This window comes from Chiloscyllium plagiosum, chromosome 34, assembly GCF_004010195.1.
Source record: "Chiloscyllium plagiosum isolate BGI_BamShark_2017 chromosome 34, ASM401019v2, whole genome shotgun sequence".
Lineage (NCBI taxonomy): Eukaryota > Metazoa > Chordata > Chondrichthyes > Orectolobiformes > Hemiscylliidae > Chiloscyllium > Chiloscyllium plagiosum.
In genome coordinates this window covers 33,107,222-33,131,294 of record NC_057743.1, presented here as the reverse complement: position 1 = coordinate 33,131,294, position 24,073 = coordinate 33,107,222, and the positions used below count along the sequence as shown (strand labels likewise).

The window sequence follows — 24,073 nt, the reverse complement described above, 5'->3', positions numbered from 1 at the left end:
GGGTCAAAAAAGATTTACAAAGATGTTGCCAGGGTTGGAGGATTTGAACAGTCGGGAAAGACTGAATAGGCTGGGACTGTTTTCCCTGGAGCGTCGGAGGCTGAGGGGTGACCTTATAGAGATTTATAAAATCATGAGGGGCATGAATAGAGTAAATAGACAAAGTCTTTTCCCTGTGGTGGGAGAGTCCAGAACTAGAGGACATAGGTTTAGACTGAGAGGGGAAAGATATAAAAGGGACTTAAGAGGCACCTTTATAAACAGAGGGTGGTGCGAGTATGAAATAAGCTGCCAGAGGAAGTGGTGGAGGCTGGTACAATTACAGTGTTTAAAAGGCATATGAATAGGAAAAGTTTCGCGGGATATGGGCTAAATGCTAGCAAATGGGACTAAATTAGGTTAGGATATCTGGTTGGCATGGGCGAGTTGAACTGAAGGGTTTGTTTCCATGCTGTACATCTCTGACTCGTATGATGCTAAAGAAATAAAATGTTCAGAATAACAGTCTTTCTAGCCCAGTCCACATGGCACATAGCCTCCAGTAATTGAAAGAAAAACAGACTTCCACCGTCTCGCTGCTGTCTGCGCAGGATGTAGGAGTTGCCTCACTTTACGCACCATCTTGTCAAAATTGGGCGCACCTCACTGATACTGTTAATCCCGATTTGTCCCACAACAAGAGTCCCTGGCTCTACTGCTGCCTTGATGACGCCAGGACTCCCCACTCCTGGCATAAACATGCTGCAGCTGCTGCCACACCAGTGCCAGGAAACTCTGCTCTGAGCCTACTGCCACCAGGAGTCCATGGCTCCACTGTAAGCCAGGCCGCCAAGAGGCCCCACTTCGGCTGCCGATGTCGCCGCCATCTTGAAGAGTCACTGCTATCCCTGATCACTGGAGGGACTTTGTTGCCATTGCCAGTGCTGGGAGGATGTCCGTGCTGTCGCTGCCTCCAGTACCCAGGAGAATCTGCGTCACCACTCTGCACATGGCCTGTTCTCACTGCCACACCAATGCTGTCGACCCACCTGCCACAGGGGAAAAAAATAAGCAGAAGCAAAAGGAAAAAAAAGGGAAAGCAGATGGAAGCCCCAGGCAAGAGCTCACATGCAGCCCTGCTACTTTGCCATCATCTTGAACTTGTATCAATGTTGGCCTGGCCAGCCTCGCGTGATTGAATAAAACAAAAACGTGGACTTCACGTGCAAATCACATCCAACAGACATTAAGTCCATGATTGTTTCTTAGTGTCATAAACACTGTCCAGCAGTTGACCCCACCCACAGAACTGGCCGTACCTCACCCAGATTACACTAATAGACATGTTAAAAGCTTTTGAATGTATATATTTTTATTAACTTAATCAGAAATGGACTGGTGCGAGTCACTATAAGTGGCAAATGGTTCACTGTATATTTTTGTCATTTCAGTAATTTATGATCAACTTCATGACAATTAGTTAACCAGACAATTTTAAAAAGCTTTATTTTTCACGATCAACCCGATTTCAGTTGTACAGTCGGTTCTGTCATAACGCAGTAATTCTGTTCTCGTGCAATCCCGTGTTATAAGAAAATTAGCTAGTAGCAGCACCATTTAAACTAATGGGACTGAAATCATGTTATAACCAATACACGCTTTAAAAGTTTGCACTTTAGAAAGTGTCCCCAATTTGTCAATCGCGTTACAGCGAATTTGCGTTAATAAGACATGTTATAGCAGAATGACCTGTATTAATCAAAATCTACTTAGCATTTAAATTAATCAATAAATATTTTTAAGACTTTTTATAAATTAAGTTCTAAAACTCTACCCAATTTGTGTTGAGTTACTATAGATCTTACATTTGCCAATATGGAAATTGGGAATAGTTGAGGAAATGATACTCTTTATCATTATCCCAGTTGTTTGCAAAATTTTAACCGAAATTGGATGCAATTTGCAAAGTAAAACCTACTCTCTGGACTGGGAAGTACTGTAGGATATCCCTTATATGCAAAGTTTAAGAGGGGATTCAAACAGATTACCAACTCTTACAAAGTTCAAACTTCTGACTTTGTGAACTTTTGTATAATAATGTCACTCAGTATAAGATCTAGGTTTTGGATTTTGTTAATTGGCAGGACTGCAAAATAACATTTTAATGGTTCACCAGAACCGGAAGCAATAAAATGGAGTAGGACATGCTGGTAGTTTACATAAATATTAGAACATTACAGCGCAATACAGGCCCTTCGACCCCTGACATTCCGCCAATTTATGGAACCAATCTGAAGCCTATCTATTCTACACTATTCAATTTTCATCCATATGTTTATCCGATGACCATTTAAATTGCCTTAAAGTTGGCGAGTTTACGACTGTTGCAGGCAGTGCGTTCCACGCCACTCCTACTCTGAGTAAAGAAACTACTTCTGACATGTGTCCTATATCTATTACTCCTCAATTTAAAGCTATGTCCACTCGTGCTAGCTATCACCATCCAAGGAAAAGGCACTAATTGTCCACCCTACCTAACCCTCTAATTATCTTGTATGTCTCTAAGTTACCTCTCAACCTTCTTCTCTCTGATGAAAACAGCCTCATGTCTCTCAGCCTTCATCATAAAACCTTCCCTCCATATCAGGCAAAATCTTAGTAAATCTCCTCTAAACCCTTTCCAAAGCTTCCATGTCCTTCCTATAATGCAGTGACCAGAACTGTACGCAATACTGCACCAGAGTTTCGTACAGCTGCAGCATAGCTTCGTGGCTCTGAAACTCAATTCCTCTGCCAATAAAAGCCTGATAGGTACATACTTACCAAGGGCACGCAGTAGCTGTTCCTTGAATAAGCTCCACATTTCAATTGTGCCCATCCCCTGCAGTATCCTATGCATCCTAAATCTTGCCTAATCGCATCATGATTGCCTTTCCCCCAGCAATAACTCTTGGCCTGCATTTTTTTACCTGTCCTTTTCCATCACTAAAGTAAACATAACCAAATTGTGGTCACTACCACCAAAGTGCTCACCTCCCTCCAAATCAAACACCTGGTCAGGTTCATTACCCAGTACCAAATCCAATGTGGCCTCGCGCCTTGTTGGCTTTTCTACATACTGTGTCAAGAAACCCTCCAGCACACATTGGACAAAAACTGACCCATCTAAAGTGCTTGGAAAGTTAAAGTTAAAGAAGAACTACCCTGTTACTCTCACCTCCTATCCAGAATAATATTTGCTATCCTTTCCTCTACACCTCTGGAAATATTTGGAGGCCTATAGAAAACTCCCAACAGGGTGACCTCTCCTTTCCTGTTTCTAATCTCAGCCCATACTACCTCAGTAGACAAGTCTTCAAATGTCCTTTCTGCCACTGTACTACTGTCCTTGACTAACAATGCCACCTCCCCCTGTTTTACTATCCTCTCTGTTCTTACTGAAACATCTAAATCCTGGAACCTGCAACAACCATTCTTGTCCCTGCTCTATCCATGTCTTCAAAATGGCCACAACATTGAAGTCCTAGGTACAAACCCATGTTGCAACCTCACTCACCTTATTCTGGATGCTTCTGGCATTGAAGTAGACACACTTCAAACCCCCTTCCTGCTTGTTGGTGAACTCTTGTGACCTTGAAACCATATTTCTGACCTCCCTGCACTCAACCTCCTGGACACTGGAGCTACAATTTAGGTTCCCATCCCCTTGCTGAATTAGTGTGAACTCTCCCGAATAGCATTCGCAAATTCTCCACCCCACTCCCCATCCCAACCAGCATACTGGTACTCCTCTGGTACCAAAACAGTTTGTTGGGCATGTAAGGAGAAAGCTGATAATGAAGTCAATCAGCTATTCAACTGATTTCATGGATATCACGTAAAAGCAAAGAAAATGGGAGCAGGAATAGTCGACCCTGATCTGCCATTCAGTAAGGCCATATCTGATTTGATTGTAGTCTTGCCTCCACTTTCTTACCTGGCACTCCTAACACTTGACATACATCTGTGCAATGAGCAGATCTGCTAATTACTGTTCACTGACGTGTTCAGCAACACAAAGGACCCCCACTAGCATTATTTCAAGGGTCTGGTATCCAGGTGAAGTGCTTTGGTCTGACCTCTGCTGTAAAGTTAATGCAAATACTGTGGCTTGCTTTGACAGGTTTTACGGTGAGCTACTGTCCATATTCAGGAGGCTAGAGGACTCAATGGTGCAAGAAAAAAGGGTGTTTTTTTTCAGTCATAAGATGTGAACCCAGAATTTATTGCTGTTCCTTAATTACATTTGAAAAGGCAACCACCTTGAAGCACTGCAGTCCACGGTGTAGGTATGCCCACTGTACTCATGTTAAAGGAGGTCCATGATTTTTACTCTGCAGCAATGATGGAACAGCGATATAGTTCCGAGTCATGGTGGTATGTAGCTTGGAGGAGAACTTGATGTGATTGCAGCACCTCTAGACCTACAACATGTACAGCAAATACAGCAGGAACCACTGAGTAGGGAACGACGCTCCGTGAAAACGGAAGTGGAGGGTTGCCGACCCACTAAGGGATTTTCCAGAGTATGCTCTCGCCATCACCTAAACCAAAGAATGCTGCCTGAGGTGACCCAGGTTTGAAATTGAGGTGACCCAGGTTTGACATTGAGGTGATATGGGCCGGGTGCTGGCAGGTGGGACTAGATTGGGTTGGGATATCTGGTTAGCTTGGACAGGTTGGACCGAAGGGTCTGTTTCCATGCTGTACATCTTTATGACTCAGGTTTGACATTGAGGTGGTCATAATGTGAAACAAAGAAAATGGATGCTGGATCTGAAACAAACAAAAAACAGAAATTGCTGGAGAAACTTTGGTCCAGCAGCATCCATGAAGAGAAAACAGAGCCAACATTTCAGGACCAGTGACCGTTCTTTGGAATTGTATTGCAGGAGGATATTGCTGCCAGTGGCCACAAAAGTCACAGTAGCATTCAACCTATATGGCTGGATCTATCTAAGCTGGGAAAGGTGATCAATCCAACAATCCTTCTGCATGTTTGTGTGCGAAGAAGAGAATAAGCTGTTCTCAGCATCAGCAGAGAGAAGCCATTGAGAGGACCAGCGGCTTAGCTAGTTTAGGATTTCTAATGTTTCTCGTGACTTGACTACACGTACCTGGCTTTGCTGCAGAATTCGCAAAGGAGAGAGGTATAGGAACTGATAGGGCTGCATCTCAAGCCATGTGTAATTTAATACATGCCAGTTCATAGGGTGTTCAAACAGGAGGGACCCCTGTCAGCCTGCCAAAAACATCACCCAAGGCATGGTCGCTTCTTGCCTGTGATAAAATACCAGAGGAAATGGGTAGGTGATATGCAGCGTAGAACCCGTACATTCAAATATTCTTTGTCTTTGTGAGGATATTGTATTACAGAATCTGACATTTCTCAAATGCAACCACATTAAAAGACTTCAGATCTAAAGTTCTCTCATCATTTACCTTACTCATTGCTGCCCAAATGTGTAATGGTTTATTTGATGAGGAAGTGCCAGTGTTGGGTGAGGCTGGGCAAAATCCGAGGCACATGACACCAAGTTATAGTCCAACAGGTTTATTTGAAATCACAAGCTTTGTCAGGACTTCACCTGATGAGGGAGCAACGCTCTGAAAGCTTGTGATTTCAAATAAATTATTGGATTATAACCTGGTGTCATGTGACTTCTGACATGGTTCATTTGAGTGTACATGTTAATTTTGTACTTTATAATGAATCATTCAATTGTGGGACCACACCCCCAAGGAAATATTCTGTCACTGTCAAGTATACAAAAGATGCAAATGATTTACAAACCCTCTGTGCTCTTGTGTTGAGCAATTTATAGATACATTCATGCGAAGTTGCAGAGTTAAGAGTAGTCATTTTTTTTTCCTTTCCTAAAGGTTAAAAGAACCATCCTGTCTGTATGAAAATTTAAACATCAAAAGTCCGAAATCATCGGGAAGTAGCAACACAAAGAGATAAAAGCACCAAGGGTAGAGAGGTTGTATGTATAATAAGTATATTAACAATACAAGTTACTTAAAAACTCTTTCTTTGTTTGTAATGCACATGCTCCTATATTTTTATATGCCACTATTTTGTAAGTGTTATCACCCACACTGTTGTGAAATGTTCCTTCTGAAGTGCATTCATGTCTTGGATGCTTTCTTCTGACCTGTACACCCTACTGTCTCTATTTCACTTGTTTTTGGTGTAACCATTATAGACCTTACCTCCTTGTTCTTTTTTTTAAAGCAGTTCTTTCACCGTACCCTTCCCTTCTGCATTACATCAAACCCAGTTATATCTCCCTGCCTTAGTTGCAATACTTTCTTGCTGAATTCCAGTGTTGTCTCTATTCTGTTTCTTCCCTGACCTCTGCAACTGGATAGTACTCTAATATTCAGAATTAATTAGAAGCAGTCTCCAAAACTATGCTGCTTTTCTCACTCCTAACATTCATGCAGCTGCCTACCATTCTCACTGATGGGAGAAAGTGAGGACTGCAGATGCTAGAGATCAGAACTGAAAAATGTGTTGCTGGAAAAGCGCAGCAGGTCAGGCAGCATCAAAGAAGCAGGAGAATCGACGTTTCGGGCATAAGCCCTTCTTCAGGAATGAGGAGGGTGTGCCAAGCAGGCCAAGATAAAAGGTCGGGAGGAGGGACTTGGGGGAGGAGCGTTGGAAATGCGAGAGGTGGAAGGAGGTAGGTTAAGGTGAGGGTGATAGGCCGGAGAGGTCCTGCAATCTTCTTCCTGACCTCTCCGCCACCAACCCCTCTCCGGCCTATCACCCTCACCTTAACCTCCTTCCACTTATCGCATTCTCAACACCCCTCCCCCAAGTCCCTCCTCCTTACCTTTTATCTTAGCCTGCTTGGCACACCCTCCTCATTCTCACTGATGGCCAATTTCTCCAGCTCTCTCCCCATCCTTTCTCTCCTTTTGATACACACCAACTAAGTCTGGCACGAGTTCTCCCTCCCAACCTGATTCAGTGGGACAATAACTATTGTTCCCTCTGTTTGAAGAAACAGACATTCTACAGCTTAATGCAAAGGTTTTACCAACTCATGGCTGGAGGTGAGCATCAACAAGATGACCTGATTTGAGACCTGCTTTGGTGCTGTTAATGTGTTTTCCCTATAACTTGACCTGCCACTGTGTAGACCTCCACTTCCAGAAGCAGAAATCAGTGCATTGGCATATGATCAACATCCACAGAACCTTTAAGCTGTGTGGTCATCCAGCCATCCAAAGGGGACATTGCTGATAACTCTTACCCTTTTATCATGCCTCACTGCCTGATTATTTAGCCCACCAGCCAGATCATGATAGACTGCAGTCCTCAGACTGTATTATGTCTGTGTCCTTATGCCACCAGATCTTCATTTGTGCAACCCGCCCTTTACTATTCCTAACAATCCTCTTAAAATCCTTTAAGTTTCTCATTGTCTACAACCCTACTTAAATCTCTTCCCCTGGAACTCAATTTCTACACACAAATGCTGTTTCTTTTCAATCAAACTTAATTTTTCTGCATGCATTACTCTGCTTTATCTGTTCCTAATAAAGAATAGACAAATAGTTAAACGTGCCTTTCATGTAAACTGTCCCACACACACACTGCCACCTTCTGGATGTCACAATTTCATAACTCCTCAAATCTTTACGAACTGAATCATTTCCTCACTCCAAACAGAGTTCCTCTGGCTTACCTCAACTCCCACCACATCCATCCTCTCTTTACCTTACTACACTACTCTCAAACAATCCCCTGAAACTGCTCTATCTCACTTCTTCAGGGAATATTTTAGAAACCTCTTTCTTCGCCTGTGATTTGAATTCTTGCCGCTGCCACTCCTCTCCCAACCAACTGTAATGTTTCTTTTCCCTACTTAGGTTTGAAGGTACTTTAACGATGAGGATAAATAAATACTAATGTCACTTTGCAAATTTTTAAGTTATTTTTTATACCAACCTTTGTGTTATAAATAAGCTTTGAGCTGCTTTTGCATTTATGTAGCAAACTTTGATTACTAATCAGATTTATTTGTATAATGATGAAGAATTAAGTCATAAGATTTTGTAATGTCTATTTAATAAATGTTTCTGCCATCTAATTTCCCTGCCCCACCTTTTAAACGTGAGCAGTAACATGAATGATCCTGTCACCTTTAATATTCCATTTTTGCTCTCTCTAGAATTACTTTGGTTTACGTCAAGCTGCTGCCTGCATTTGTAATGAGAATTGCTGTGTCCTAGCTTGCCTGTGGATCTCTATGCAGTGCAATTCTACAAACCAAATGTCTACAGAAAACTGCCTTTCAGAGACTGTGTTTAATTTATGAATAAGACATTTTAAAAATTACACTTGTCAAGCTTGTATTTATATATTACTTTAAGTGCCTCTTCTTGAAAATGATAAATAATGAAGTTTAATTTTAAGATTTCATGACTATTCAAATACATTGCATGCATTTAGAAAAAAAACAAATATTTGACCTAGAAATCTGTAAATCCATTAATTTCATCATCTGCTGCACTGCATGTTTTCAAGATGGAAAAAAAGATAAATTATGATGACAAGAAGTTAAACTATGACAACTACGTTTTGCAAATGTGTTTTTGTATCTAACCATAAAACAAGCTGCACTGGTGGCACTGCCCAGCTTAACTAAAGAAGCCAATTGCCTCAGCAACAGTACCACCAGCAGGAATCATGTGGTACTGCAACAAGAGAAAGTTTAAATCTATTATAATTGTTATTCATAATTGTTTTGCATTGCAGTGAGATTGTAACAACTTTGTAAATTTTAAAGTTGAGGAACATTTGAGAATCTGTTATATTGGGATTTGCCCAAGCTTTCACTGGCACAACTCGTTGCACATTATAATATTTGATAGAATGGCACTTCTATTGTATTTGAAGTTAGTGGATATATCCGCTAGCCAAAAACTAAGATTTGTGTGTTTTTCTTTAAAATTTAAGTGTTGATCACGTCATTAATAAGGCATTCAGTGCGGAAAACAACAATTTTCTTAAAAGGCATTTTTTACATAATAAAATAGATCTCTCAAAGCAAAATTAGTATGAATGATGGGTTCACTAATAATTTTGATATATTTTTAGTGTTGACTATATGGTGATAATTGCCTCAAAGTCAGTGGGATGCTGTCTTAAAGCCACTAGTTATCAGAATTCACCTTTTATATATGTTAATATTTATTACTTATACTAGTATTTCTTAAACAGTAGATTCTAACCTGCAGAAATAGAATATTTAGGAGAATGATGGAAGGGGAAAAAAAATTTCATTAATAAGCTGACCTTAAAAACTACTTATGCTGATTGTGGCTGATTATTAGCCGATTTGAGTTCAGCTGTGTCTTTTGGTGAGAATGGTCTCTGTATTTCAGCTAAAGCAGTATTTTGCTTTCAGGATTAGTATTTCAGAAAATAAATTGTGTTTTATATGGGCACTGTCTGAGAAGCAGAGAACCCCTTTGGTGCCCTTAGTGTTGTGAGAGTCTCTCTCACTCACTTCCAGCTAACATTTCTTTATACTGTTCATGGGGAATTATAATGAGATGTCTCAGGAGCATGCAAAACCTAGTAAAATTATATTGAGACCAGTTTACAAACAGACCTGCCTGTTATTCCTCCAAGTTTAAGCTTCAAACAGTATTACTGTTTCTAAATGAACTTAACGTTTATGGAATTTTGAACTTACAAGCATTGCAAGAACTCTGTAGCTCAATGAATGTAATGGAACAAATGTATTCTTCCAAATTATTTTTTAATTTTTAGGAAAGGTTTGGAGGGATATGGACCAAATGCAGGCAGGTACGACTGGTTTAGTTTGGGATTGTGGTCAGCATGGACTGGTTGGACCAAAGGGTCTGTTTCCGTGCAGTATGATTCTATGTATAAAAGACTGCCTATTAATACTGATACCCCTATTATAAAATCAAAAAATGGCAATCCCATAATTCATTAATTTTAAATAATCACACTGCCCAAGTATTTTGTTTGTTTGTGCCTTTGGGTACATCTCCGTTTCTGGACATCCTAAATCATTTTAAATATCAAGTGTGTCTTTAACATTTCAGGTCACTAAGTCAGAATTCATATTTATAAACACAGTTTTCAGAGTTGCTGCAAAGAGAAATAAAGTTTAGATGATAGAAGTTGATACAAAAACAAAGTTCTGCAAATAGAGAACAGCTAAAGCTGAAAACTCTAGATACAGGCACCATCCATGGACACAATTTTTGTTTCTTCAATCTCCTTGGCTACTGGATCATGAAATCCTTTGTATCTAACCTTGCCTGTCCTTCACCCTTCTTTTTGTTTTTCGTGCCCTACCCTCTTCTACTGGCTTAAAAACTCTTCCATTTCTTCTACTTTCCCATTCTGATGAAAGATCACTGACATTTTTTATTCAGTTTCTACATTTGTAATATTTGAATTCGCAGATGCATTTAAGAAATTCTTTACATGTTTAAATGGGTTCTATCCTGCTCTCAAATGCAAGTTGAAATAGAATAATCAAATGAACTCTGATGTTATAGTTGAGAGCTTGCTTCTCGTACCTACTGCAAACCTACCTTCACTGTTACTCCCACAGTCCCATGCAGTATATGATTGGCCTAACAGCAACCTTGTAAACAGGGTCCTGAAACATGTGTACACCACATAAACCTGCTGGTGAAATAGTGTATTGCAGCCATCCTGTGGAATAAAGTTACTCTGACCCAATCATTTCTCATTGTATGTAATGCAACTTATGAAAGGCATTAAGGCAATCAATTTTGGTCCTGAAAAGTGCTCAATCTATTTTAATTTCATTCAAACCTTTGAGTAACAGGTGAAGTTTTCTGTTTCATGCTACTACTGTGAGGTAGCAGTGTGTGGAGTTCACCATTAATAGAACATTTCCTTTGTTTGATGGCAGTGTTCTGTCTAGCAGACAAATGAGTAATGTGATCCATGAATTTCAGTACTGATGTGATGCCAGGAATGTAAATTGTATATTCTGAAAACTGGATTGCTATGTCAAATAGCATAATACTTAGGCTGTTTGCAACAAGCAATATATTGACTGTACCAATGCTTTCAAAACTTGCAAAACAATGACCAGCATCAAATGTGATTCTGAAATTGGACATAATTTACTGGAATAATTATGAAAAATCATGCTGACAACCAGTTTAGGATTGTCAGTCAGGTATGCTTAATGATGCAGGTGCATGCACTGAAAGCTACACATGTTAAGAGTGGACATATACATGCAATATGGCTATTTCACCTCAACAAATTAAATTTCAGCCATTGCTGGTTCATTTTTCAATGAAATTCTCTGACTAATCAACCAACCTGCCTGGTTTATAATTATGAAATAGCCTGTTGGTTCACTGTCAATCATCATTTGTTGATGCAATCTCCATGGCAATGCCTCCACCAGTTAGAGTCCACTTGCCAAACGATCAGTGCTTTCTGCATTTAATTCAAATGTTCGTTTCCACTCTCTTTCCCACCCCCCACCCCCACCTCCGCCAAAACAATTAAAATCTGTTTGATTTGTCATAATATTTGATATCTTGATGACTCGTATCTTGTATTGGTGGATTCAAGCTGTGTTCTTCCCCACAAGAAGAAATATTCTCTTTGTATCTAGTGTTTTCTGATGGATATCAATGCATTTCTTAAATCAACCTTGCCGACTTTCTTTATCCTTCTCAATGCCTCCGTATTATAATGTGGCAATTAGAACAGGGCACAGTAATTCACAACAGAAGATTTGCTAGTTTTTAGTCCCTTAAACACCTTCAATACTTTTCTATATTCTAATATTGATTATCAGAAGTTCCAGACTTGTACTGACCTGTTATTCCAACTATTTATTTTAACAACTCTCCTCCTTTATCATATACTTCTAACAGCTATTATAATCTATTATACTTTATAGCTGGTTTACTCTCATTCCACTTTTTCCCTTTTTATGAAATTTAGCTGTTTTTAAAGACTGTTTCCCATATTTCCCATCATACTTTTTAACCTATTTAACCAAATTACTCTTGGCCAGATCTAATACTTTCGTAATTGGCTTTCATTAAATTCAAGATTATTGTTTGGAACTGGAGTATATTGCTTTCAAATTTAATACAGCATTCATTTGTAATATGATCCCTTCTTTCCCATCTGATCTTATACTATGACATTGCTAGTTAAACTGCCTCAATGCACAATATTTAGCATTATTCCCACTTGGTTCCTCAATGTGTTACTCTAGGAATCTATGAATGTGTTCTACATACTCAGCTTGCAAATTATCTTTGCAAATTTAATTTGTCCAGTGTACATGAAATTCAAGCCTGCCACAATTACTGTACGTTACCTTATTGCAAGCTATCATTATTTCTTGCTTAAAACACTATCCAATGGTAAAATTGGAGTGAGGGTATCTATAAAGTTCTCCCACTAGTATTTTGCTGCTTTTTATTGCTAATATCCACCTATACTGTTTCTAAAACAAGATACTTTTCTTTCTATTGTCCTTCCACCTATGTTGGCCTTTACTATGCGAGCTACTCTTCTTGTCCATTCTGTTGACTGAAATCTGTAAAGAAACCATTACTGACACTAGCTTATGTTCCAGAATTATTAATTGAAATTTAAGTTCTATCAGCTGCTGTTGTCGCCACTGTAATAGAGTGGCCCTCAGGATTACTAATCCAGTGCCATTACTACAACATTATGTCACCCTATAAATACCAGGAGAAAGTGAGGACTGCAGATGTTTGAGATCAGAGTCCAGAGTGTGGTGCTGGAAAAGCACAGCAGGTCAGGCAGCATCCGAGAAGCAGGAGAATTGATGTTTCTGGCATAAACCCTTCATCAGGAATGAGGCTGTGGGTCGGGGTGGGGTTGGGGATAAGATAGCTGAGTGCGCAATTGGTAGACGAAGGTGATAAGTCGGAGCGGATAGATGGGAACGGTGAGGGACGGGTCGGGAGGGCGCTGCTGATTTGGAGGTTTGGGACTGGGATAATGTCAGGAGAGGGGAAATGAGGAAACTGAAGTCCACCTGGGCTCTGGCAGATTTCAAACAAGTAGTCAATATTGTTGTGGTTCTGTTCGCCGAGCTGGGAATTTGTGTTGCAGACGTTTCATCCCCTGTCTAGGTGACATCCTCCGTGCTTGGGAGCCTCCTGTGAAGCTCCCAAGGGGGACGAAACGTCTGCAACACAACTTCCCAGCTCGGCGAACAGAACCACAACAACAAGCACCTGAGCTACAAATCTTCTCTCAAACTTTAAAGTAGTCAATATTTGTTGCTCTCTATTAGAGCCATACTGTATTTATGATTGATTACACTATCTTGTTCCCTTTCATGAGAGAAAAATGACCTATTACAATTATGCCGTCTCTCAAATAGCCACAGCTAAATACAGCTTAGTTTTGTATGTAAGCAATTTTGGTTTAGAATCAGGGAATCTTAGAATTAAGACTTTGTGATCTTCTTTCAAGACAGAAAATAACTTGTCTCCTCGTTACCTGATGTATCACACAAACTTTAATGGAATATGTATTGCAATACACCTGAGGCAAAACAAGTGACTTTCTAACTTTGCCATTGATGTTCCATTAGTCAACTGTCAAGAAATGTGCACATGTTCACTGTAAAATGAACAGTATATTGTTTTATTCACGTGCTTACACTGAAAACTGACAAAATCCAACATTCCATATGAGGGAACTAATCAGACTGTCAGCAGTTTTTTGGAACTTTACAAAATAAACCCACCTATAAACTTCTGCATTGGGGGGGAAGGGAAAGTGAAAGCGACAGGGAGTATGGAGTTAAATGGAAAGATAAGCAGCAGGATAGCATGTGTGCAGGTGGATTTAAACTTGAGGCAGACTGGGAATGCAGCAAAAAGGATAACTTAGGACATCTTATGACTTCCAATATCTCTAATGATAAGAAAGTTCGCACTAAGGCACTTTACCTGAATGCTTGTAGCATTCATAACAAAGCAGATGAACTAATGGTACAGATCATCGTGAATGATTATGATGAGGTAGGCATCACAGAGACGTGGTTGCAGGGGGGTCAGGACTGGCAGTTAAACATCCAAGGATTTTCAACTTATCAAAAAGACAGGGAGGCAGGCAGACAGGGCAGGGTTGCCTTGTTAGTTAAGAACAAAATTAAATCTATGGCACTGAATGACATAGCGTCAGATGATGTGGAGTCTGTGTGGGTGGAATTGAGGAACCACAAAGGCAAAAAAACCAGAATGGGAGTTATGTACAGACCTCCTAATAGTGGTCAGGACCAGAGGCGCAACATGTACCGGGAAATAGAAAAGGCATGTCAGAAAGGCAAGGCCACGGTGATCATGGGAGACTTCAATATGCAGGTGGACTGGGTAAATAATGTTGCCAGTGGATCCAAAGAAAGGGAATTCATGGAATGCTTACAGGATGGCTTTTTGGAACAGCTCGTCATGGAGCCCACGAGGGAGCAGGCTATTCTGGACCTAATGCTATGTAATGAACCAGACTTTATAAAAAAGCTTAAAGTAAGGGAACACTTAGGAAGCAGCGATCATAATATGGTAGAGTTCAGTCTGCAGTTTAAAAGAGAGAAGGCAAAATTGGATGTAATGGTGTTACAGTTAAATAAAGATAATTAGGGCACGAGAGAGGAACTGACGAAAATAGACTGGAAGCAGAGCCTAGCGGGGAAGACAGTAGAACAAAAATGGCAGGAGTTTGTGGGTATAATTGAGGACAGATTATCCGGGGAGAGATTAGACAGCCATGGCTGACAAAGGAAGTCAGGAAATGTATTAAAGAAAAAGAGAGATCCTATAAAGTGGCCAAGAGCACTGGGAAATCAGAAGATTGGGAGGGCTACAAAAACAAACAGAGGATAACAAAGAGAGAGATAAGAAAGGAGAGGATCAAATATGAAGGTAGGCTAGCCAGTATATTAGAAATGATAGTAAAAGTTTCTTTCAATACATAAGAAAAAAACGACAGGCAAAAGTAGACATTGGGCCACTTCAAACTGATGCTGGAAGCCTAGTGATGGGAGATAAGGAAATAGCTGGAGAACTTAATAAGTACATTGTCAGTCTTCACAGTGGAAGACATGAATAATATCCCAACAATTAAAGGGAGTCAGGGGGCTGAGTTGAGTATGGTTGCCATTACAAAAGAGAAAGTGCTAGAAAAGCTAGAAGGTCTTAAAATTGATAAATCTCCTGGCCCCGATGGGCTACATCCTAGAGTTCTGAGGGAGGTGGCTGAGGAAATAGCGGAGGCGTTGGTTGAGATCTTTCAAAAGTCACTGGAGTCAGGGAAAGTCCCAGATGATTGGAAGATCGCTGTTGTAACCCCCTTGTTAAAGAAAGGATCAAGACAAAAGATGGAAAATTATAGGCCAATTAGCCTAACCTCGATTGTTGGTAAAATTCTAGAATCCATCATTAAGGTTTCTAAATTCTTGGAAGAGCAGGGTCGGATTAGAACAAGTCAACATGGATTTAGTAAGGGGAGGTTGTGTCTGACAAACCTGTTGGAATTCTTTGAAGAGGTGACAAGTAGGTTAGACCAGGGAAACCCAGTGGATGTGGTCTATCTAGACTTCCAAAAGGCCTTTGATAAGGTGCCACATGGGAGGCTGCTGAGTAAGGTGAGGGCCCATGGTGTTCGAGTTGAGCTACTGGTATGGATTGAGGATTGGCTGTCTGACAGAAGGCAGAGAGTTGGGATAAAAAGGTTCTTTTTCGGAATGGCAGCCGGTGACAAGCGGTGTCCCGCAGGGTTCAGTGTTGGGGCCGCAGCTGTTCACGTTATATATTAATGATCTGGATGAAGGGACTGGAGGCATTCTAGCAAAGTTTGCCGATGATACAAAGTTAGGTGGACTGGCAGGTAGTACTGAGGAAGTGGGAGGCTGCAGAAGGATCTAGACAGTTTGGGAGAGTGGTCCAGGAAATGGTTGATGGAATTCAATGTGTGCAAATGCAAGGTCTTGCACTTTGGAAAAAAGAATACAAGCATGGACTACTTTGTAAACGGTGAGAAAATTCATAAAGCCAAAGTACAAAGGGATCTGGGAGTGCTAGTCGAGGATTCTTTAAAGGTAAACATGCAGGTTGAGTCAGTGATTAAGAAAGCGAATGCAATGTTGTCATTTATCTCAAGAGGGTTGGAATATAAAAGCACCGTTGTGCTACTGAGAGAGACTTTATAAAGCTCTGGTTAGGCCCCATTTGGAGTACTGTGTCCAGTTTTGGTCCTCACACCTCAGGAAGGATATACTGGCACTGGAGCATGTCCAGTGGAGATTCACACGGATGATCCCTGGTAGGTCTAACATACGAGTAACGGCAGAGGATCCTGGGATTGTATTCGTTGGAGTTTAGAAGATTAAGGGGAGATCTAATAGAAACTTACAAGATAATACATGGCTTGCAAAGGGTGGACGCTAGGAAATTGTTTCCATTAGGCGAGAAGACTAGGACCCGTGGACACAGCCTTAGAATTAGAGGGGGTAAATTCAGAACAGAAATGCGGAGACATTTCTTCAGCCAGAGTGGTGGGCCTGTGGAATTCATTGCCGCAGAGTGCAGTGGAGGCCGGGACGCTAAAATGTCTTCAAGGCAGAGATTGATAAATTCTTGATGTCACAAGGAATTAAGGGCTACGGGGAGAATGCGGGTAAGTGGAGTTGAAATGCCCATCAGCCATGATTGAATGGCGGAGTGGACTCGATGGGCCGAATGACCTTACTGCCACTCCTATGTCTTCTGGTCTTATATCAAACCATTCAGAATTAATACAAAGTTGCTTTGTAATCGTTCTGTGTTGTATTATGCAAGTGCAGCTGATCACTGATACATTGATCTAATGCCATTGGGCTTACTAGCAACCAACACTAATGAATTCAGAATATTTGCCTTGGAATTGCTAAACATGAGAAGTGTATGTCTAGATATAGTGACAATGGCAGTGTCACTTAAAAGTGATGTTTTTCTTAAGTAATTGCCAAGGTTTACCTTCATAAAAGGTTAGTCTCTGAATTTTCAGTTTGGTTTCTGGAGCACTGATATTCATAGGCTAACTTTCAGTCTTTATATTGTTTAAATTTGGCTCCCTCATTCCAGTGGCTGACTTGTCTATCCAATTTCTCTGTCTGTCTCTGGGGTGAGGGCGTCGGTGTGCTAGGAATGTACAATGACCTAAAGAGGTGCTAAAGTGAAAGTAGCTTAGACTTAATTTTCCAATAGCAATGACACTTTTTTAAAAATTTACTCGTATACTCTCCAACTTTCTGCAATGTAATTTCACTCAGAAACCAATTGCTAACCAGTGCACAGCCTTCACATTGTTAATTAACTACATGTATCGGGCTCTTGATATTTCAATGTGCAGAATAATTATATAGCATGCTTTGAAGAAACCTTAACTAATAGTTTTTGTTAAAAAAATATATTTTAACATCTGAGGCATTTTCTGAGTTTTTAATGGTGTTATAAGAAAGACTACTTTCTGAAAAATCTCACGGCATGTAAATGTGGAAGTGGAACTGAGACACACCAATATCTGTGCTCAAAAACAATAACCTTCATTGTTATATTTAACTTGCTAACCTCCTGAAATGGATAACAATCAACTGTTTATTTGTGGATTTAAGGTTCAAGGGCTGCCTGTGTCTCAAGTCTTAAAATGAATGCTGTTGACCCTTTTAGATCAACATGTCAATAGCAAACACCTCAGAGCAATGTGTTTTAAGAGCACCGTCATCACAGCACTTAGGCCACAAAAGGAAATACCTGCATAGTGGCGTGAAGTATACTTTCAAAATACATGAGTCATTGAGAACATTTTAAAAGGTGTTGCAACACAAGACCTCATGAAGGGAAGAGGGTAGAGTGGCATCAGTTGGAAAGCAAGTTAATAGATTAACTATTATCAAAGCCAGCACTTACTCAGGCCAGCTATAAAGCTCCGTCCTTCTGCCATGATAGTAATAAATATTATCTATGTGCATGAGAAAAAACATGTCAGTTAATGTTTCTTTGGGAATATCTACTGGATATTATTATCTTTCTTTGGAGTCTTCCTTTGAATGCTAATTCTGCCCAGAATGTGACAATAAACGCAAAAAACCATTCATGTTTTGAGTTTTTGATTTATGTAAGGGATTGGGAGCACCATAAACGGTTTGCTCCACTATTTTTAAAAGCAAAACACAGTAACTGCATCTGTAATGAGCTCTCAATGCTACACTGGAATGACATTTCACACATAATTCATTTACCTGATGATATTGCATTCTTGCTTGCTGCTTCACAAAAAGACAAATATCCCTAGTTTAAAGTTAGGACTTAAATCAATACAATTAACCATTTCTGCAGTGGCACTTTATAGTATTAATATCGAAATTGCTCACAGAGTTTTGAATCAATCAGTCCAACACATGCGTGTGCAAACGCTGTGATAATTATGAATACTAACCTAGTTTTAACATAAGATGTGCGACATCTAAAGCTACTAATCTTATTGCTTTTTTTGTCTATTTATTCATGGGAAATGGGTTTGGCTGACAGAATTATTACCCATTCTTAACAGACCTTGAGAATCTGTTTTGAACCTGGCAAGTCTACTTGACGTAGTTATACTCACACTGCTGTGAGGAAAATATCCAAGATTTTGACCCAGAGGTGGTGAAGGAATGGTCATATATTTCCAAATAAAAACCAATGAACTGTGGATGCTGTAAATCCGAAACAAAAACATAAATTGTGGAAGAGCTCCTCTACTTGCAAATTCCCTCCAAGCCACTCATTCAGACTTAGAAATATATTACCGAAAATGCAGGAAAAGCTCAGTAGGTCTGGCAGCATCTGTGGAGAGAAGTCAGAGTTTATGTTCTGAGGAAGGATCACTCGACCCAAAATGTTAACTCTGATTTCTCTCCACAGATGCTGCCAAACCTGCTGAGCTTTTCCAGCAATTTTAGTGATGTATTTCTAAGTCAGAATGAGTGGCTTGGAGGGAATTTGCAAGTAGAGGTGTTCCCAAGTATCTGCTGCCCTTGTCCTTCTACATGGTTGTTGCAGGATTGGGAAAAGTTCTCTAAGGAGCCTCACTGAATTTCTGTAGTGCACCTTGTAGATGGTACGCACTTGCTACTGTGCATTGGTAGTAAGGGAGTGAATGTGGATATGGTGCCAATCAAGTGGGCAGCTTTGTCCTGAGTAGTGTCATGTTTCTTGAGTTTTGTTTCAGCTGCACTCCATTGTGTCTTATAGATGGCAGATAGGCCTCAGGATGAGCTATATATGCAAGTTGCTGTCTCACCTGCTCTTTTTATCATCAATATCCCAGTGCAGCCATTGTGCTAGAACATAAATATGTAAGCAATATAATTCATTGTAATTCATCTCCTCACCTATTTTATTGCTTAGGATGTTTATGCTGCTGAGAAGACCATAATTTGTTGCTGATTCCTATTTGCCCTTCGGAGGATGGTGGTAAGCCATCACACTGAACTGTTTCAGTCATTCTGGTTTAGATTGTTGGGAAGTGTGTGCCACCTTTTTGATCCTGCGAAGGAACAGCAATTTAGTTCCATGTCAGGATTATGTAAGTCTTGCAGGGGAGCTCGTAGATAGTGCTGTTCCAATAAATCTGCTACCCATGGCCTACTTTCACACACAAACTTCACCAGTTAGAAAGTGGTGTTGAGTTGTCACAATGCATCTCATAGAGGGAACATTTGGAGGTGGCTAACCTCACTTTCTCCAGAGCAATTAGGGATGGGCAATAAATGCTGGCCTGTCCAGACCCACCTCCCACAAATGAACAAAAAGAGTTGGGGGGGGGGTTTGTTGGCAGATGGAGTAAGTTTTCAGTTTATTCATCAGGTGACAATCAAATCAATTGCTTTGTCCTGAGTGCTGTCAACCTTCTAGAGCATTGCTGAAGCTGCACTCATTCAGGCAAGTGAGGAGTATTCCATCAAACCCCTGACTAGTGCCTTGTAGATAGTGGACAATTAATGGGGAGTCAAGCCAGTTGCTCACCTGAGAATTCCCAGCTTCTGACCTACTCTTGTAGTCGGTGTATTTATATGGCTGACTTAGTCCAGTTTCTGTCCAATAGTAACCCACAGGATGGTACTACTGGGGCTTTCAGTGATAGAAATGCCATTGGAAAAATTCTTTTTAGAGATGGTGATGTGAATGTTACTTCCATTGGTCAACTCAAGTCTGAAAGTTGTCCAGGTCTTAGACCATATCGACTCAGAATCCTTTAGTACTGTCTCTGAGGAGTTGTGAATAGTACTAAATGTCAGGGTGCAAATATCTTAATTACTGACCTTCTGAAGAAGGGAAGTTCATTGATGAAGCAGCAGAAGAGAGTGGGCCCTTGACACTACACTGAGGAATTCTATCAGTGAATCTCTGGAATTCAGGTGATTGGCCTCCATCAACCATAAATAGAAACATAAAACAAAATATCTTCCTTCACACTAGTTATGACTTCAACCTGTAGAGGCTTCAGTTGTGCCAGAGTTCTTTCATGCTGTATTATGATAAATGCTGCCTGGATGCCAAAAGCAGTCAGTCATTCTCACCTCCCCCTCTCCATAACCACAAGAGCAGTACAGCACAGTGCATAATTATGGAAAAGGCTAGCTAAATATAAAATAAACCAAAATATATTCCATGCAGATAGACAGCAGCAATTTGGATCCCTTAGAGGTTAGAAAAATTTGACCTTGCCTATGCAGGTTTTTCATTTGGAAGAAATATTCATTGTATCTAAAAAAAATTTAAGTACCTTGCATCTGGATTTCTATCACAATTATTAACGTGCAGGAGGCCATTCAGCCCATAATGCTTGCACCAGCTCCTAAAACGAGCATTACTTACAAGTGGCAATCTCCTGCTTTTCCACATTCTCCTGCTTTTCCACATACTCCTGCACAGTAACTCTATCCAAGTAATCATTCAATGCCCTCTTGAATATCTCAACTGAACCTATCTTCACCACAATTTCAGGCGATGTGCTCCATACACTAATCACTTGCTCTGTGTAAAGGTTTTTCTCATATCTCCCTTGCTTCTGCACACACTTTAAATGGGACTTGTCTGGAATATGAACACAGGACATCTCACATATTACACAACACACCCCAAAGTAAGAATCATACCTTCAGACTAGAATATAAAGTCATTTTACGGTTGTTGGCCCCAACTATAAATGATAGCATACCAATCATTCAATCTTGGATTTCTTTGATTCTTTAATGGGCCAGAGGTGTCACTGGCTAGGACAGAATTTATTGTCCGTCCCTAGTTGTCCTTGAGAAGATGGTGCTCAGCTGCTACCTTGAGTCCATGAGCTAATAGATAATGGCAATGCCATTAGGGAGGGAGGTCCGGGATTTTGGCTGAGACACATTGAAGGAACAGCAATATATCTCAAGTCAGGGTGATGAGTGAATCAGAGGGGAACTTGCAGATGGTCATGTTAGTATTGCTTCACAAATGACTGCCAGGAATATGTTATGGAATTCAGTAGAATTCTAGTTGACCAAATAAAGCCTACCAGGAAAATATCCAGCATTTGGCATTCAGTAACAGAAGAAGGTATCAACACTCCCATACGTCGCCATAAGAATCATTGCACAAAGTTAATATGTTTTGTACCATATCTGCTTACAAGGTTCAAACTAAGCAGTTTACTCAATAATGATCAAACTATATTTTTCACCGTGAGAAAGTAATCATAGACTAGCCATTTGGCCCACTGAGTCGGACTGACCCTCCAAAGAACATCGCAACCTCATCCCACATTTACCATAGTTAACTCATCGAGCCTGCACACGTCCAGGTCAATTTAGAATGGTCAATCCACTTAACCTGCACATCTTTGGACTGTGGGAGGAAACTGAAGCAGCCAAAGGAAACCCTACACACAAACAGGGAGAATGTGCAAACTTCGCACAGACATTCACCCGAGGCTGGAATCAAACCTGGATCCTTCGGTCCGTGAGGCAGCAGTGTTTAATCACTTTGCCATCCTGTGGTCTGTTTATTCTTTGTGAACCCTCTTTTAGCAAGCATCTCATTTTCTGAAAGATGTAGATGCAGTGAGGGCACTGGTGGGTTTTCTCTTTGTCAGTTTTCCAATACTTTATCTCCAATGTAATGGCTTACAAGTGTTATCTTTAACTGGTCAGCTGCAGTTCGTGAAAAGTTGAGTAAAATTTCTTCACAGATGGTTACTGTTGCTAAGTGCAATCTGGCTAAATAATATAAAACCAAAGGTTGACATTTTATTTTTGGTTTCCATCAAGTTACTTGGTCTCTGTTGTAGGATTGCTACAGTTGAGCATATATATCTAGATGAGGTGGGCAGAGAGAGCTGGGCTTGCTGCTGCTGGTTGAGACCATTGCAAACCCTACAGGACAGTGTGCACATGGGAGCTTTTGATGAACCAGCTGCTGATACTAACTGTTGAGATTCGTGAACATTATAAAGAATGGCCAAAAAAAAACCTGAAAGCAACTAACCTATATTAAAATATTCAAGCATAGACCAGGAGAGGACGAGAGGGATAAATTAGCAAAATTTAAAATAAAAAATTAAAATAATTTAATCAAAAGTTGTATAAACAAGGTATATTGGGATCATTGTCTACAGCAGACTGGGCACTCTTTGTATGGCTGGTGATGCAATACTAACAAGTGAGCATCGTCTGTTTACAGAGTTTTCATCTGCAGACTTTGAGGATCAAAACTCAATTTCTTCACAACTGCAGCTGACTATTTTTATCCTAGCTACCCATCTGGCATATTTTCTACCAGATAGATTTGGTCATGGAATAGAACACCAAACATTGCTGCAAAAAAAAAAACTGAACAGACCAACAGAAAGAGCCTGTGGAGAGAGATGGGTAGGATAACATTTCACACCAATTGATTGATCAGTTGGGAGGCACTGGCCTCGTGATTTTTAATCCAGAGACCAAGGTAATGTTCTGGGGACATGGATTAGAATCTTGCCAGATTTGTTCGTGAAATTTGAATTCAATAATAACGTGAAATTAAGAGTCTGATGGTTACCATTAAACCATTGACAATTGTCAGAAAACCCTATCTCGTTCACTAATGCTCTTTAGGGAAGGAAATCTGGCCTACACATGACTCCAGACCCACAGCAATGTGGTTGATTCTTAACTGTCTTCTGCGTAGTTAGAGTTGGGCAATAAATGCTGATCCAGCCAGTAACACTATATGCCACAAATTAATAAAAAAAAGGAACAGTTCTGCACCAATGCTGCCTGACTTGAATGTTTCCACCTCTTCACTTCTTACAGGATAAATTATCATTTTGTAACAATTTCAAAAAAATGATCTTCACAGATGGGCCTTTGGTACAGTCCTTAATTTAGTCAAGTTCCTTCAATGATTCCACTCCACCAGTGGGGGGCAACCAATCAGCAAATTATCCACACACAGCCAAGACTTTTGTTTCTCTAGTTAATCTAGTATTGTATCTTTTTAAGATTCCAAATGCATGGAACTTTACAAATTAAGTAGATGTGACACTGAATGCGTGGTACTTTGAAAATCCCATTTTTGTGTACAAAAATGTCTAGAATTTTGATAACAACCTAGATTTTGCAAAACAATGGCACTCAGCATTAACCTTGAAGAAATCCTCATCGAGCCATCGCTATGGAATGAAATAAAAGACAGAAAATAGGAGAAATAAGTCATTGAGCCCACTGAGTCTTCTCCATTACTCAACATGATCATTACTGATCCATCTCAACCCACTACTCCCGTATCCCTCGATGCTTTGACCATCCAGAAATCTTTCTTTCTTAAACGTATTGTGTGTCATGGTCTCCATTGCTCCCTCTCGTATTGAATTCCACAGTTTCACTACCATCAGTGAAGAAATTTGTCTTTTCAGTTCGAAATGGTCCACCCTGTATTTTGAGACCATGATCCCTTACTCTAAGTCCCA

The 24,073-nt window shown here is 40.2% G+C and overlaps 1 protein-coding gene across 3 annotated transcripts in view; it reads left to right on the top strand.

Annotated features, from left to right (window-relative positions):
• The window catches only part of ptpn11b (protein tyrosine phosphatase non-receptor type 11b), a 123,472-nt gene extending 114,384 nt beyond the window's left edge, over window positions 1–9,088 (top strand). For 2 of the 3 annotated variants that reach the window (XM_043676117.1, XM_043676120.1), the window contains exons 15-16: window positions 5,902–6,002; window positions 8,205–9,088. In XM_043676117.1, coding sequence (XP_043532052.1) covers window positions 5,902–5,983 — 82 coding nt within the window. In that variant the 3' untranslated portion in view covers window positions 5,984–6,002; window positions 8,205–9,088. Of the gene's footprint in view, window positions 1–5,901; window positions 6,006–8,204 lie in introns of all 3 variants that reach the window. The other variant, XM_043676119.1, reaches the window with a different exon arrangement.
• The last annotated feature ends 14,985 nt before the right edge of the window (window positions 9,089–24,073 follow it).